Source organism: Peromyscus eremicus, chromosome X, assembly GCF_949786415.1.
Source record: "Peromyscus eremicus chromosome X, PerEre_H2_v1, whole genome shotgun sequence".
In the NCBI taxonomy this organism is placed as follows: Eukaryota; Metazoa; Chordata; class Mammalia; order Rodentia; family Cricetidae; genus Peromyscus; species Peromyscus eremicus.
This window is the reverse complement of record NC_081439.1, coordinates 50,828,979-50,847,148: the sequence shown is the minus strand read 5'-3', so window position 1 is coordinate 50,847,148 and position 18,170 is coordinate 50,828,979. Positions and strand designations below refer to the sequence as shown.

General features: G+C 40.4%; 1 protein-coding gene across 1 annotated transcript in view; it reads right to left on the bottom strand.

The window, feature by feature from the left end:
• Positions 1-3,097: 3,097 nt before the first annotated feature.
• Zc3h12b (zinc finger CCCH-type containing 12B) overlaps positions 3,098-18,170 on the bottom strand; it is a 35,364-nt gene continuing 20,291 nt past the window's right edge. Inside the window, exons 3-6 of the mRNA XM_059251302.1 lie at positions 13,387-13,526; positions 10,650-10,884; positions 9,950-10,056; positions 3,098-8,792 (exon numbers count right to left, since the gene is read on the bottom strand). Of these exons, the coding sequence (XP_059107285.1) occupies positions 7,372-8,792; positions 9,950-10,056; positions 10,650-10,884; positions 13,387-13,526 (1,903 nt within the window). The 3' untranslated portion in view covers positions 3,098-7,371. The remainder of the gene's footprint in view (positions 8,793-9,949; positions 10,057-10,649; positions 10,885-13,386; positions 13,527-18,170) is intronic.

The window sequence follows — 18,170 nt, the reverse complement described above, 5'->3', positions numbered from 1 at the left end:
GGGATGTGTCTTCTAAGGTAGACCAGTGTAATTCTCCCTTTACTTTGTGGCAGTTCTATAAATGGTGAGATGGTAACAAGGCTTTTGAGTAGAAGTTGGAGCCTGGGGCCTGTTAAGTATACCAATTGTGATTGCTTTCCTAGCTAGACTGTAGGTACACCTGCTGCATGGCTCCTTAAACTTATTTCTGCATCCCTCCCCTGTAATGTGGGTAAGCCTACATGAAAGCATCAGGGCCCAGAAAAGAGCTGGCTATAGAGCCCAGTGAACAACTGGGGCATGGGGCTTTGTGGGGACAGGAGGTAGCAGGGAGTGGGAGGAGGATCCAGTTTTTCCTTTAGTGGGCAACAAACAGGAATTGAAAGCTGGAAATATGTTATACTTTGTCATTTCTCTGTTGTTTGGCCTAGAAAAGATATAATATACTTCTGCAGTGGGCTTGGAGCTTTAAGAAACACCTTAGTGATGTCAGCCCCTGTCCTATGATCACCCAATTTTCAGTCATCTTCCCTTAGTGCCCATTCTACATCAGACCCTAGTTGGCAAGAGACATAGGCAGAACATTCACCCCGTGTCAGCCCTTAGCTGAAAAGAGATCAAAGTAGAACCTTTAAAAGCCTGGTGAGGAAGGACAGAGTTACTTATGCCTCTTCCAAGTACCTTAAGGGGTTTCTATAAGTAGCTGTTACAAGAAATGTTGGAAATGCTGTTTCAGAACCCGGTCAAGGTGTTCTGTGCCCTGCCTGCCCCCAAGCCACGCCAAGCTGAGGATGGTAACTGGAGCCTCAGGCATGGTAGGCAAGTATTTTCATCACTGAACTTCAACAAGGGTTCTTACTTGAGTTATGACCTTTAGGGAGTGTTTAGCATCTGAAAGAATACTATATAAATAAGAGAGTGTGTATGTGTATATATACATTTATGTGTATGTATATGTATGTGTTATATGTGTATATGTGTGTGTATGTATATATATATATGTAGATCTGATAACATTGCTTTTCAAGGGAGCTAGTGTATATATATATATATATGTAGATCTGATAACATTGCTTTTCAAGGGAGCTAGTCTCATTTTTTGTTAGACTCAAAAGCATTCCATGAGTCCAGCAGCACAACAGACTTTTCCGTGTAATGCAAAAGGTATTGATAAAGCAGGCTTGTGCATTGGTTAATACAGTGGTGGTTTTTGTCCTCAGTGCTGCTCGCTCTCCTCACAGTGACAAGGGCTAAAGGTTTTCTAGCGTACTGGAAAGTCAAAGCCCGAAAGATCATCAAGAACCTTCTAGATTAACATGGAGAAGGGACTTGAAAATGTGTGGATACATATTCCATGGTCTGAGGATACACATTTTATGGTCTGTCCCAGTCTACATCAGAGTAGCTCTCTCACTTGACTGCATATGTTTTGAGAACTTCCCTGATAGTGCTTTTTAAAGATTAGATTTTCTGCTAGAAAAAAGTTTGAAAGTAATAGTTCTTATTTGGTCCCCCCTCCCTCCCCCCACAACATATGTATACACTTTGCCTCTTTATTTCCAGACATCGTGAGATTCTTTTTTTCTTAAGCCTCTAACCAACCAACCCCCCCAGTGCATTGAGATACTGAGACAGACAAAAGAGAAGTGATTTACCCATCAGGAGAGGGAGGGGGAGGGAGGGGGAGAGGGGAGAGGGGAGGGAGAGAGAGAGAGAGAGAGAGGGGGGGGGGGAGGGAGGGAGGGAGGGAGGGAGGGAGGGACGGAGGGAGGGAGGGACGGAGGGAGGGAGGGAGGGAGGAGAGAGGTTGGTATAGATCAAGTGTTTTATTGAACATCATCTGGGATCATTATGGATGCAGATGATTAGACCCCACTCCTGATGTGAATCAAAGGTTGAAGAATAGGCCACACTATGATTTTGATATAGATGGGATTATTTTGATGCAAAATGGACTTTGAGATGCACTGATAGACAGGAAAAAGCCGCCTAGTGACCCAGGTTCTAGGCATGCCTCACTACTTAATTGGAGCAACCTTGGGCAAGTCATGCTGTTTTCTTAATCTGCAGGATATTTACCTCAGAAACTTATAAAGATCAGACATTAACAGGATACATTTGCTATTCAGGATCTGGAGAGATGGCTCAGTAGATAAGAATGCTTGAAGACCTGAGTTCAAATCTCAGCAACTACATAAAACACAAGGCATGGCTGTGCATGCCTGTAACCCTAGTATTAAAGGAAATGACAGCTGTGTTCCAAGAGCTTTCTAGGCAGCCAGCTTAGCCAAAATGTTGAGATTCCAGTTCACAGAGATATCCTGTCTCAAGGCAGTAAGGTGGAGAGCAATAAAGGAAAACATTGGAGGTTTCCTAGCCTCCACATGTGTGCACACAGGTGTATGTTCCCATACATGTGCATGTACCATACACACACATACTGTGTACAACACACACACACACACACACACACACACACACACACACACACACACACACACATTTTCTGAAAAAAAAAAAAAACAAACATTGGTAGCTCACTTAAAATGAAAATTCCACATGAGGTGCCATCTCCTAAGAATCTAAAACAGTGCCTGATACATGGTAGTTACTGAATGAATTGTTTTTCTGAAGCATATCATGTTTTATATATGCGACACACAAACCTTTCTCAAAAAAGAACAAGAAAATGATTTTCCCAGTACTTGAAAGGGAAAATCAGAAGAACTGAGAGGTCATAGCCATGTACAAATTGTGTGTGTGTGTGTAAAATTCAAGGCCAGTCTGAGGGTATATAACAAGACTCTCATCACGCTAAGGGCTGAGGATGTAGTTCAGTGGTAGAATGCTTACCTAGCATTTTTAAGACTAGTTTTGATCCTAACCATAAGAAACACCAAAAATTAGATGATTTTGGTAAATTTCAGGTGAACTCTGGGAGGGAGGAGTGGGGATCTATGTCTTATTGTTTATTTAGCAATGCAAGTTGCAAGGACATACGTTTAATATTACAGGAACAAATTGGAGTGTGTGTGTGTGTGTGTGCATTGACTTATGTTGCTGATGTTCTTAAAGAAAGAGCCATTAGTGATTAGTAGACAAATAGTTTATGCAGTAAATGGGTTTACAGTTCATTGTTGTCAACAACACAGCATTTTCATCACAATTGCAGGTGAAACAAATAAAAACCTCATGAAGAAGTTGTAAGTACATTCATGCTAGTGAGAATATTGTATAAAGCATTGCACATGCATCCTAGGGCCGGACAAAACTGGAGAAGAAGGGCTATATTTTCACTCACCTCAGGTTGGCTCTGTATTTTGTCATTGAGACTTACATTATGTTTGGGTCAAATAAGAAACCCAAAGTGGTTTTATAAAAAAGTTTACAACCATTAAACAATACTGTTTAATCCCACAAATGGATAAAACAAATTACTATAGCTCAATGATACACAAACCAGGACTAGAAAATAGTCAGTCTGCCTATGTGTATAGCTAGCTATAATACAGAAGATATCAAATATGCTGAGTCTTCACAGAGGCATTGACTACTTTAGACAAGCAAGTTCTAGAAATACACTGATTTTTTTTCCAATGAAAAACTACCACTAGTGCCATTTTGGTTGGTCGAAGATTATGTACTCCTCAGTTTCATAGCCGAAGAGAAGCAAACTAGGAGGAAGATAAGGGTTAGGAGGAGACCTGAGCAGGGCTCTTTGGACAACTTGGCATTACTTTCGCTGTGCAATTCCAAACCTGGTTTACAGATTAAAACAAACGATTGAAATTGTCAGCCCTCCAAAAGGGCATTTGTACAAAGCTGCACACTTAGAGCACAGACAGAATGTTAACTGAGAGCCTCTTCGTAATGAACTATTCCATGTCAGAAGGAAACTGGAACAAAGATGAAGACATATTAATGATTGAATTATTTTATAGAGGTTATTTCAAAAAGAAAAAACTGGATTGCAGAGAAGTAGTCTCTTAGAAACTGAAGGGGTTGAGATAATAAGAGAGGGCAAGAAAAATCATGCTCTATGCTTCATTACTTAGAAGAAAAGTTTTACAGACCATTTCCATACGTCATCGGACATTTTCCCTTCCACACCTGGTACCTTAAGTGAGTTTAGTAGTTCCATGTTACCTTTGAAAAGGCTCCTTTTTCTTTGAGCTGTCTTATAGAAAGGGTGCCCTGGATTGACCATGCCCCTCCAAAGTCACATTTCTCCTTTAGGTGGAAATGAAAACAACAACAATAATAAGGTCACAACAAGAAAACAAAAATCAGAAAATCTACAAAGTCTAAGGCGTGAACAGGCAGAGGTTTGCTATGAGGTCAGAAAATCAGTGAAGGAATTCAAATTACAAAGCACCTCTTACAGAATCCGCTGCTTCTGGAAAACCACACGGAACACTGTGCCTTAACCCCTGCTGTGTACTTGGAGGTAAGTATCCTGAAGGACACACACTTAGCCCCTTGAAGGGTGCTAACGAGGTCTCAATGCTCTTCTCTAATTGCTATTTTATAATTATAGACAAAATGGAAAAGTCAAGAAGTGTGCAGATCTTGATATAAAAAATGTTTCTCAAATGTAAGAACCACACTGGATTAATGCATTCATAATTATACAGCTCCATTAAAGCTACTTACATATGGTTTATTACTATTGACACTTTATAAAAATCCCCTTTGTAAGGACATACTAAATTTAATAGGCTAAAGAGAATAACAATGTTGCAGATTGGACACACAATAGTTGTGCATCTAACAATAAAGAGGCCTTGAAATCTGTATTTGTCTATAAACTACTACTGCCCTTTGGAAATAAAAGCTCCCTCGTTACCCCTGGGCTACTTTCCTGTGACACACAGTGCCACAAATATGGTGAAAATTAAGTACTAAACATAGTTTAAGATGAGTTTTGTATATTTGTTTCTATACAATCAGGAGAAAAGAGATACAATTTGTATCAACAAAAGGTCATTTCTGGTTATTTGAGGCATTGCTCTTAGCTGCTTTGGTTCATACACATTTTACAAGGAGAGAGGAATGGCAATCCTTTCTTAGAAAGTAAAAAAATACATATGCTATCTTAAAAATTCCGGAGGGCCCCACTGGGAAGAGCTTACAATTCTTTTGCGTTTTCAACATGAACGTATTCCGGATGAATTGCAGCTGATAAGACGAATCCTGTGCTTCCCTGGAAACTGGGAAGCTACTGGGCACTGCAGTGTCACTGAAGGAAGATGAACTAATTGGTACAAAGGTATCAGAATAATCTGAGATTGTCAAATCCCCTGATTTCGTCAAGGGGCAGATTTAGAAGATCCCAGAAGTTCAAGGTGAGATAGGAAGCACTGCAGTGACAATTGTCAGTCTGTGTGGCCCTACCTGATAGAAAATATTGTTACACTTTACCAGTATACTGGGGAATGGAACAGTTAGTGGGTAGGAGGAGATAAATGTAAAGTTGTGGCTAAGTGAATATTGTTTAAGATGTACTGTTTGTCAACTTTCACAGAGATAGAAAGCTGGAAAGCAGCATGTAAGCCATTATTCAAACCACCAGAAACAACCCTGACTACAGCCTCACATTCAGAGTGTTTCACAGTAAGAAACATTTATAGGCAGTATTACACCTTCTCATGAAGAAACAAAAGGCCAAGGCCAGGCCTTCTCAACTCTCATGAAAAAGGACTGTAGAAGTTAGTAAGTTCCAGCTTCAGAAATTGTGAGCTGGTCATCGTTCAAAATGTTGAAATATACAATGGATTCAGAAAGGAGGGCTCATTTAGTGCATCTTAAAACAAAATAATAAATACCTCTTTTAGAGGCATGAAGCTACAAATGAATTCTAGCCAGAGTAAGATTCAAATTGTGCAAACGGTGCTGCCTGACCCAAAAGTCATACCCTCTTTAATAGTGCATTTCAGAATTATCTAACACTCAGTGGGCCCCATTGGAAGCTGCTCTTTTACCACCTAGAAAATACCCTGGTTTTGTTTCCTAAAGGAATCTGCTCTACCAATGACTGATCTTATTGCTTAAAGGGTGGACAACCGGAGAGAGTGGTATACGTGGCTATCCACTCTCTTTCACTACACTTTGTCCTGTAATGTTGAATTGGTCAGAAGTTCCAACTCTGTAGTTATCACTTAATGTCATCCCTCCTGCGATAAGGGAAGTAAATTCTGGTAGGAAGTCCCTTGGTCCTGGTCCAGCTCTTTGGCACTCATGTGTCATATACATACTAAGTGTTGAATATGTGCTTATAGAGTACCTCCTCTATAGAAAGCTCCAGCCTGATCCCTAATCTGCTAAGGTGAAGAGACTTGAGAGCTAAGAATGGTTAATAAACATGGGCAAGTAAAATATGTCAAAGAAGTACAGCTGCTTTACTCTGGTGCGTAAGAAAGCAAAGCTTTAAATGTTGGCATGTGATTTCACTTTTAAATCTAATTGAAACTATAAAATGTGACAAAATCATCGAGTTGTATTTGTGATCTATACAGGTGTAAACTATAGACTGTATAGAGCTTACTGTCTTATTATCACAATAGAAAAGTTGATACCAGAGATACAAACACATCTCAAACCAAATATATAAATTCATACATGCAGTAGAATTGCTAAGAGGAGGGTTCAACTATATCTCTAGAAGCTTCAGTGTGACCCTATACTTGGCTAAAGATATTGAATGATCAGATACCCATGCAATAAAATATGTGTTTACTTTTAGTTTTAAATATCTATTATAAAACCCTTAAAAGGTCAATTCACAATACAGTCTGATCCTCATATATTTGCTCTCTAAATAGGACAGATGGTCCATACTTTATAATATGGAATGTGTGACTAAGAAAACACTGGTAGCTAGGTGTGGTAGACACCTTCAATCCTAGCACTCTACAGGCAGAGACAGGTGGATCTCTGTGAGTTAAAGGCCAACCTGGTCGACATAACAAGTTTTCAGGAAAGCCTGTGCTACAAGGAGAGACCCTGTCTCAAAAAACTAAAAAAGAAAACAATGGTAATAAAATCGTTGGGGTTTCTTGCATTTAGACAAAACCTGGGTTTTGTCCTCCATTACCTCCACACTTCAGTGGAAAAGGGCATGGGACGTTGGGCCAGAGAACTTCGGTTTATGTCTTGACTTGGTCATTTACTAGCAGTGTGACCTTGATAGGTCAGCTAATCTCATCAAGCTTCAGTTTCTTCCTCAATAAAATTAGATGTTACCAAGATCTACGTCACAGAGTTGTTATGTACTAAAATGATATAAACACTCTGTAATTTTAAAAGAACAACACAAATTATTACTTATTAGAATTATAGTATCATGTATTATTAGTATTCATATTTATGTAAAGGAATAAGTCCTATGTCATGTCAACGTGCAGCTCTAAGCTTGGCAACAATCAAGGCTGCCAACTGCTGAGCATCTGCTGTGTGGGGATTCTTCTCCATCACTGCAAGAACGATGTTAGAAGGGAAGATGTTGCAGAGGTTCTTGTACGTCTGGTATTGGTGCTCTGGTATCACATGCTCCCTGGCATCATTGCACATTCCAACCCAAGGATTCCTCCAAAGCTGCTCCATTTTTTCAGGCATGCTCCTTACCATGACTGGTTCATAACATGGTTGCATGAGGCTGTTACCTAAGGGATAGGAGTGGTATCCATAGGAGTCAGCTGTACGGGGCAATGGATCCCAGCTAGCATGCTGTTCCCTGCACAGAGGAGGCCGCCTTTGCCTCATGGGGTTGCTATCATAGAGGCGGGAGTCAGAAATGCTGTCCATTCGAGTCATCACCAGAGCACGGCCTGGCTGGGAGGGCCCCACAGGATGGATATTGGGAGGCATGGTGTAGTCTCCAGGACAGCTAGAGTGTGCACCAGTTGCTGGGTTCTGGGCATGCACAGCTAAGTGAGGGACTGACTGCTTGTGGGGTGCTTGCTTGGAATCTTCTGAACCGTAACTTTGCACTCTCGCTAAGGCTTCATGGTAACCATGGGAAAACGGCTGAAGATGGTTGTGAGATGCTGAGCGGTGAAGCTTCAAAGTGCCTTCCGGATGGGCATCAGCTACAGCCAAATACAAGTTGTTATAAGAGGAATAGTTGTCACTCCTGGTATGGCTCATGTGACTGTCCGTACATAGGCTGGGATTCCGAACATAAACCCCCTGGTTTGCTTCAGCCATGTAGTACTCATGATTATGCATGCTGTTGATGCTCAGTTTGGAGAAGTCGCTTAACACTGAATAGTAGTCGTGGTCTCCCATGGTCTCAAACTTTGGGTATTGCTCAGTATAGTTAATAGGGGTGCCATGGCTGTTTGTAACCAGGATTGGGGGGTATTGCATGCTGACCATGTGCTCCAAAGAGGCCTTTTGATGGGCGAAATGGGAAGACCCTGGCACGGGGCTGCTGGCTGAACGGGTGTTGAGTGCACCCACTGCATGGCTTTTCGGGGGAGGGATTGTAGGGACACTTAAAGCGGTCACAAGTGAAGGGACAGAACTGGCCTCAGGTTTACGGGCAATGGACAGCCACTCTTCAGGTTCTGTAGCCACAGATCGGATGCTGGGATCTGATTGGCGCTTGGAGGCCACACGTTTGACCTCTGAGGTTATCTCACCTTTGGCAGTAGACATCCCTGTGCCACACTTGGCCAGGGTGTCTTCGCTCATTATTTTCACTGTGGACAGTTTGGCACTGATTCGGAGCTCATCAGCCACCGAACGCTGGGGTTGGTTGGCCCGCTCTGGATGATAGTATTTGCACTTGTGGCCGTAGGTGCATTTTTTGCCTGAAAAATAATGCCTTGGGGTAAGACTCTCTCTCATAGTGGTATAACCCTCCGTGCCAGAAATTGTCCTAACATTCTGGTCACTCAGGTTAGGGTTATACTGTTCAGGGTTAAGGCAGAAAATGAACTCTCCACAAAGATGAGAGACAGACAACACCAAGGAGTCAGCACATACTGTGAGGGGAGAGGGAGAGAGTGGAAAGCTTCGGAGGAAATTGCAGTGTAAGAGCTAAGAGCTGAGCGGTTGACTAGCCTTAGTTTCCTGGTGATGGACAACTTTCCTTAGGCATAGTCTGTTTGTTGAGCAGCCTAGAGGGGCAGAAAACAGAATGATGCAGTGGGAAGAGCACAACTTTGGAGGCCACTGAGAGAGAACTATGTTTCAGTTCCAGCTCTGTCCTTTACTGGCTGTGTGACAGGGACAATGACTGTTTGCTAAGGCTCATTTTCCTCTTTGGTAAACAAGGTTCAGAACCATGTCTACATTACAGGATTATTGCAAAGATGAAATGAGACAACACACATGAAAATACTCTCATTTGAACATGAATCACAGACAAAAACAAAAACACACCCTTCAACAAGTGATTATTCAACAAACATCAACATCCTAAACAGCCTCAGACCAAGCAGTTCAGGTTACACTGTTAGGCTCACAAACTGTATCGGGGATTTGGGTAACAGCACAAGAACACTTAAAAAAAAAAAAAAACCCTGTATTTTAGAAATACAATTGAAAAGGAAATTTGGAGGCAACTGAAGTGCAAATCAGAAGAAAAATGGTATAACTGATTGACAGAAGGTATAGTCACCTGCCTGAGAAACATGATCTTGTGATCTTGTTTAGGGTCAATCCTTTGGAAGTGCCCCTTCTGTTCCATTGGCTATGTAGTTTCTGCTTGTCCTTACTCCTAGCAACATCACTCAGGACTTGGTATCTTAACAAGTGACAACTAATCTCCCGTGCAATTCTAGTTACCTTTTCCTCATGCAGTTTCAAAGATGTTGCTTTATGTACCTAACTGAGAGTACATAAAGACACAGATTGTCACTCACATAAAGTGGACAAGCCAAAGAGAAATCTGGAAAGGAAAAGTATTCAAAGAATCTGTATGTCTCCCTTCATTCAGAACTTAATTCTGTACAGAAGTACTCACCATACGGACATGGCTGCTTTTTATGTTCAGGAACAACAGGTCTCTTTCTTAAGAAATTCTCAAGGCTTGGACCATGGCGTCCTAAAGGATCATCTGGAGGCATAAATCTGGAAGCAAGCCAACAAGAGGTGACTGTGTTTCCTTCTGTCACTACCCCATTTTCTAGGAGTCCAGGCCTTCCCTCTCCCTTGCCTGCACTATAATCATAACATTCAACTTGTACTTTCTGCCTCCCATCTGTCTTCTGCCAAAATAGTAGTTCTTCCCTTTGTTTCCACTTGGTCACACAGAAAGGATTCTTTCCTTGTGCATTTTTCATGGACTGTATACCCAGTCATACTGCCATGAATATCGGTTTGCCCCAGTGCACCAGCCACTTTCATACCTTCAGATCTATTCCTAGTGTACTGTCCACAGGTCATCCCCAGCAGCCCTCTTTATTCTGTGAAATTCATTTCACAAGATAAAGCAACTTTTAACATCCTGTCATAATTTTCTCTCTCCCCTAATCTACCTTTCTTCTCCTATACTTTAAGCCCCTTGATGGTGAGTCCTGCTTCCTATTCAGTCTTTTATTTTTGTAGCAACCAGCATAATCCATGCTCTACAATAAGTGTTCAATATATGTTTATTGACATGTAATGCATTACTACTAGTAATTTGTATTTAACTGTTTAGAGCTTACTAGAAAGAAACTCACTTATCATTCACAAAAGAATACATCAGCAACCGCTCCTCTATAAACTTCTTCCATTCTGGCTTTTCAACTTGAAGGTCTCGGTAGTTATCATTGGATACAATGATGCCATCAGAATCAAAAGCCAATTTGACTATGAACCGGTCATCATAGCAGACCACCCTTCTGCCTTGGACCCTTCGGGATGGTGTGAAGACGAGAATCTTTTCCTTTTCCAGTTTACGTAGAATATCTTGATCTATCAAAATATGTTTATACCACAAAGTAGAAAATCATCTTTGGAAGTTAACCGTATTATCCCCATATTACCAAAACAAAAGTTAGTACTAGATAAATCTTTTATTTGTACTTGGAGAACAAGTGTGCTACTTTTCTGGCTGTGACATAAAATAGAATTGGACCTCAGATAAGTCATCTTCTTTTTCAGACTTTAGGTTTTCTTTCAGGAAAATGAAAAAAACAAAACAAAACAAAACAAAAAACCTAGATTCAGACACATTTAATTTTTAAAAACTATTACAAAGAATAAAAACCAACAGTTGTCCTAACTTTTCTTGTCTGAGAAAGAGTGTTACTGCCTGGGTCTTTAGATTCTTCTACATCAATGTCCCAAGAGCAGCAATACCAGACGTTCACCAACACACTCAGCTAACCCTAGCACTCTTGATATTTGTTTTGCCCTGTGTTGGAAGCATCAGATATTTTTTCCTGTGGTGCTAGGGTTGAAACCCAGAATCAAGAGCATGGTAGGTAAGTGCTCTACCAATGATCCATATCCTCATCCCTAGCCTAGCTTCTTGACTGTTTAAGTTCAAAAATAGCAAAGCCTGTGTCTGTCAGGAGAGTAAGCCATCACTCATGAAGACTTTCATTTTTTACTTTTCCCTGAAAGAAGGACAAAACTAAAGTTATAGCACTTAAGTAGTGACTTTCTTCTTCCTTTCAAAAAAATATCTATCTATCTATCTATCTATCTATCTATCTATCTATCTATCTATCTATCATTTGTGTGTGTGTGTGTGTGTGTGTGTGTGTGTCTGTCTGTCTGTCTGTCTGTCTGTCTGTCTGTCTGTGTCTGTGTCTATGTCTGTGTCTACCATGATGTATGAAGGGGTCAAAGGACAACTTGTGAGAGTTAGTTCTTTTTCCACTCTTTGGTTCCCAGGGATTAAACTCAGGTTGTCAGACTTGGCAGCAAATGCCTTTACCTGCTGAGCCCTCTTGCTGGCCATTTTGGACCCAGTTGTTTAGGAGAGAAAATTTGCTTACTGGTCTTGAACAGTGTTGAGATTTACTGGGGCTTGGGCCTGCTCTGCAGATACAGACAGCTCTCCATAGAACTCAGCCATCCACCCACTGGGCTTTCTGAGTAGTTACTTTGGGAAAGTGACGGTAATCGGGAGACTGGTATCTGTATGTTCTTCAGTGCTATACAGAGCATGTGCTATGTGTACTGGAAATGTAGTGACTGTACTGTCAGCCTGGGGTGCACATCATGATTCTTGTAGAATTTAGGCACCTTTATGTTCATGAGCTCTTTGTTCCATAAAGAAATATTTAAAAGTTCATTTTAGAATTTCACTAGTATAAAGACAAACATAATCCAATTAAGTGTCTTATTGCACACTCATTGTTATTTTCTATTTTCTTCTTATGTGAAAAGAACAAAATGAAAACATTTTTGTGGAGAATTAAAAAATGTGCTCTAGACTAATGGCTGGGGAACCTGCAGGGGACTGAACCCGGCACTCAGAATGTGGGTGACAGTTGCCTGGCTTGGTCTGTTTGTGGGGCCCCTGGCAATGGGACCTGGTGCATGAACTGGCTTTCTGGATCCCATTCCCTGTGGTCTGACACCTTGCTCAGCCTTGATGCAGTGGAGAGGGGCTTGGGCCTGCCTCAACTTGATGTGCCAGACTTTGTTGACTCCCCATGGGAGGCTTTACCCTCTCTGAGGAGTGGATGGGGGTGGAATGGGGAGAAGTGGGGGTGAGCGGGAGGAGGGGAGGGAAGGAAAACTGTGGTTGGTATGTAAAATGAAAAAAAATAAAGTAAAATAATAATAATAATAATAATAATAATAATAATAATAATAATAAAGGAACTAGTTGGGAACAAGCCTAAGCTAAGCTTTCATACTTAAAAAAAAAAGTGTGATCATCTCTAGGACCCAAACTTCTTTGCCTCAGGTACAGAGTGGTTCTTACTGTCTTTGGTTGTTTTCCCCTCTGTTCCCCCTAATTTGTAAACCTCACAATTGTTTCCTTGATACAAAATAAGATTGCCTATATATCATTTAACATTTAGTTTCTTGAAAAATTCAGTCAAATTCATAACCAGATTTATTCCCTATTGTCTGAAATCTGTGATGGATTAAACAGGCTGCCCTGGTACTCACTATATGACACAGGTTAGCCTCAAATCATCATCCTCTTGCCTCAGTCTATTGAGTCTTAGGATTTCAGGTGTGTATCATCATTTCCATAAAAATAACGTTCTTTTTTCCAGTTATGTGCTTTAGGGTTTTCTAAATGGAAGTTTTTATTTAACTATCGCAAACTACAAAACAAGGATGGTTTCATAATGGATCACTTTATACAAATACATTTACTAAAAGATATTTTAAGCGTATTTAACTTAGCAAAGCAATTATCTAAATTGAGACCATCTGCCTCTCTCCAAACTATCCTTTTATCTTTGACTCTTGAGGAAAAGTTGTTTTTTTTTTTTTAAATAGTACCTGTAATTGGTGCATCAGGGCGAGATTGCTCCTTTCTCCATGCTGGTACAAATACAGTGATATCTTTATGGCCTTTGTCTAGAAACCAATCCACAGCTAGTTGTATTCCTCTGCAGGAGAATTCTTCTTTATTCCCATGGCTTCAGAAACAATAGAGAACAAGAGACAAAAGGATTAATAATAGTCAGCAAAAAGAAACACCCCACCAGCTCTTTTCTCAGTACTGAGATTAATGACAGACATTTTTCTTTCTTTTCTTGTAGATTCTTTTAAAGACAGGGTTACACTATATAGCATAGGTTGGCTTGAAACTTCCTGTCTAGAGGCTCACCTCCAGATTGTAATGATCTTCCTGCCACATCCTTCCAAGTGCTGAGATTACAGAGTACCAATATCATTCCTGGCTACCATTTTCTTTCTTGATGATGTCAAGCACATATTTTCTTTTCAAGTGCAGAGAATCAAACTCAGGACCTCTACAAGCTTGCTACTATTAAGTCATACCTCTATGACAAAGAATACTACACCAACAGAAAACTGTATTCTTTTTATTTGACTGTTGTACTATTATAAATTTCACTCAATGCCAAGGGTGGTTAATAACAACTCTAAACTTACAGATATAATAACTACGATTAATTTCTTTCTTTCTTTTTCTTTTCTTTCTTTTTTTTGAGACAGGGTTCCTCCATGTAGTTTTGGTGCCTGTCCTGGATCTCGCTCTGTAGACCAGGCTGGCCTGGAACTCACAGAGATCCACCTGGTTCTGCCTCTCGAGTGCTGGGATTAAAGGCGTGCGCTACCACCACCCAGAAACTATGATTAATTTCATTTCCCCCTTTCTGTTTCTATTGCCACCTTTGCTCAAAGATTTAGAAATTCACAACATATTGAAAAAGAAAGGTTCTTATCACAGGCTTAGATAAAGCTTATGTGGAAGATAGTTGATGTGAAACTTTAACACACAAGCACACAGAAAGGCGCGCGCGCGCGCGCGCACACACACACACACACACACACACACACACACACACACACACCACTTTTGGTCATGGTCTTTATCATAGCAATAGAAAGCAAACGAGAACACATGTGAATTTCATAGTCACATTTTTCTGAATTGTTGAATAACATTCCATTGTGTAAATATATCACATTTTCATTATCCATTCATTGATGGATATCTAAACTTTTTCCATTTCCTTGCTATTATGAATATAGAAGCAGCAATGAATATGTATGGGCAGCTATCACTATAGTAAAATAGAGTCATTTCACATGTGGCAGAGAGTGGTATAGCTGGATCATGTGATAGAACTTCTAGCTTTTTGGGGAACTTCCACACTGATTGCCAGAGAGGCTGCACCAGTGTGTACTCCCACAAGCAATGAATACTACCTTTCTCCACATTCATGTTGTTCCTGTAGTGTCTTCTTCCATTTCTTTCTTCACTGTTTTAAAATTTTAACTGTAGGAATCTTTCACCTTCCTGGTTAGGTTTATTTATAGATATTTTGCTTTTGAAGCTATTAGGAGTTCTATTGTATTCTTGATCTTTTTAAAATTAATATTTATTTATTCTTTGAAAACTTCAAACATGTATATAATGTATTTTGAGCATATCCACTCTCATTCTTCCCCTCCAACTCACTCTGGAACTATAAGTCTATAGTTCCAAATAGACTCTTTTATAAATGTATTTATCACAATAGAATGGTAACTAATGTATAAGTTGATTACATTCCCTAGCTACTGTGATTAAAACATCAATGATCATGTATCTGAAAGTAGTTCTTGTAGCAGGATATGGAGTCCTTTAGAAGTTTTAGAGCAATAGATCATATGATGATTTGGAGTTTTGTGAAGGGCAGAAGTTATGAACTCTCCTCTACACAATGGTATCTAGTTTTCTAGCACCATTTGTTGTAGATGCCTTACTGTAGATGTCTTTTCTCCAATGTATATTTTTGGCATCTTTGTCAAAAATAAGGTGGGCATAGTTGTATAGCCTTATATCTTGGTCTTTTACTCTATTCCATTTATTAATTGGTGATCTTAGTGCCTGCATTATTGGTGTCCTACTCAGGAAGTTGACTCTAGTGCCAATGCATTCAAGGATATTCCCCACTTTCTCTTCTATCAGGTTCAGTGTATCTGGATTTATATTGAGACCTCTGATCCATTTGGACCTGAGTTTTGTGCAGGGTGATAGACGTGGATCTCTTTTTGTATTCTTCTACATGCACAGGGCCAGTTAGACCAGCACCATTTGTTGAAAATGCTTTCTTTTTCCATTGTATACTTCGGGCTTCTTTAAAAAAAAAAAACAACAAGTGACAATTGGCATGTGAATTTATGTCTGGGTCTTCAATTCAATTCCATTTATCTACCTGTCTGTTTTTATACCAGTACCATTATGTTTTTTATTACTGTAGCTCCAGAGTAGCACTTTGGATGCTGATAGTAGCACTTTTGGATGGTGATACCTCCAGAAGTTCTTTTATTATATAGGATTGTTTTAGCTATCCTGGGTATTTTGTTTTTTTCATATGAAGTTGAGTATTGTTCTCTTAAGGTCTATAAAGAATTGTGTTGGATGGCCGAAAGACATTTAAGAAATTGCTCAACATGCTTAGTCATCAGGGAAATGCAAATCAAAATGACTTTGAGATATCATCTTATAGTTGCCAGAATGGCTAAGATCAAAAACACTAATGACAGCGTACATTGGAAAGGATGTGGAGCAAGGGGAATACTCCTCCATTGTTGGTGGGAATGCAAATTTGAACAACCACTGTGGAAATCAGTATGGCGACTTCTCAGAAAATTGGCAATCAATCCACCTCAAGACCCAATGATACCACTCTTGGCATATACCCAAGGAATGCTCAATCATACCACAAGGACACTTGCTCAATTATGTTCATAGCAGTATTATTCGTAATAGTCACAACCTGGAGACAACCTAGATGCCCCTCAACCAAAGAATGGATAAAGAAAATGTGGTACATATACACAATGGAGTACTACTCAGCAATAAAAAACAATGACATCATGAAATTTGCAGGCAAATGAACGGAAATAGAAAATATTATTCTGAGTGAGGTAACCCAGACTCAGAAAGACAAACATGGCATGTACTCATTCATAAGTGGATACTAGATGTAAATCAAAGGATAATCAGGCTATAAACCACAGCTCCAGAGAAGCTAGGTAACAAAGAGGACCCTAAGAGGGACACACAGGTCACCCTGGGAAGGCTATATAGATGGGACCTCCTGAGTAAACTGGGGGTGAGGAGGTGCAGTAGAGGGTAGAGGATGGGAGATGAGAACATAAGGGAATGGGATGGTCGAGCTGGAACAGGGATGGAGTGGGAGAGCAATGAAAGAGATACCATGATAGAGGCAGACATCATGGGGATAGAGAGAAACCTGGAGCTAGGGAAGTTCCCAGGAATCCACAAGGATGACCCTAGCTTAGACTACTAGCAAAATAGTGGAGAGGGTATCTGAGCTGGTTTACAGTGGTAATCAGATTGGTGAATACCCTAATTGTCATCATAGAGCCTTCACCCAGACCCGGAAAACGGAAACGGACAAAAAGCCCCTACCTTTAGCAGCAGGGAAAGCTGCCACTGTAGTGTCGGAAACTGTTTCTGGGGCAGAGGGGATAAACAGAGACCAAACTGGGAACTGTCAGGGAGAAAGACTGTCTGAAGAAGAAAGGGAGAAGGGACAGATTCCTCCCCAGAAGGTGCAAGACCAGGGGAAAGCTGCTAGAGTTTGAGGCAGATTTTTTTTTTGGGGGGGGGGGGCTATCTCCAGAGGCAGCTAGCAGAGGAACAGAGCCACAGCCCGAGATATCTGAAGCTCTGCATCTGTGGGAGAAGGAACAAGCAAAATGAGATAAAGATCTATCAATGAAAGACTCTGAGGGAGCTGTGGTAAAGCTCTGTTGTATATGCTTTTGTTTTTCACTGACTGACTAAGGCAAACACAAGCCCCTAGGGAAGTTGAAAAAAGGAATGTCTGCCTCAATGCATGCTAACAAGGCAGGTGCTGTTCTGATCCAGGCTGGTGTCAGATGAAGGAGAAGCACCCGTTAAAGCCAGCTCTGGGAGAACAGAAATCTTCTGATGTCCCGTAATTGAAAACATAAAACATTAGGTTCAAACCTCCCGGGCAAAAACTTTGAAAGCAAGCCTAGTAAAAGACAGCAGAAATCTCCCAATCTCCCCTAGTTGAAAATGCAACTTAAAAGCTTAATTCAAACTTCGCGGGCTAAAATTTTGAAAGTAAGCCCGGTAAAAGAGAACCAGAAGTTGACTCCCGGACTCAAAAAGAACTATGGGAAATGGAGTCCATAAGCTAGCTCATAACAATAAGCTGATGAAGAGAAATGCATTCTGGGAAAGATAGTTTTTCAGCTGAAGATGGCGATACTGTCCAAAAACTGTTTTTTCAGCTCAGAATGAAGTTTCTTTTCAAAGCAATGCTAGAAAGCTTAATCTTACCTCTTGAGAACTCAGATCAGACAAAAAGCTCGCCTCTCAGGAGATGATTTAAAACGCTAATACCGTTTGTCAACAAGCCACTTAAAAACCCTTTAAAAAAGCAAGGGAAAGCAATCTGTACATTGAACATTGTCTTAGATATGAAGAAACTTATGGAAAAATAAAAATTCTTTGCCTTTTGAACAAACAACCTGCAGTGAATGATTCCTTTGCAAATCTAATAAGGAGATAAGGAAATAGACATTCATAAAGAAATGACTGCTTTATA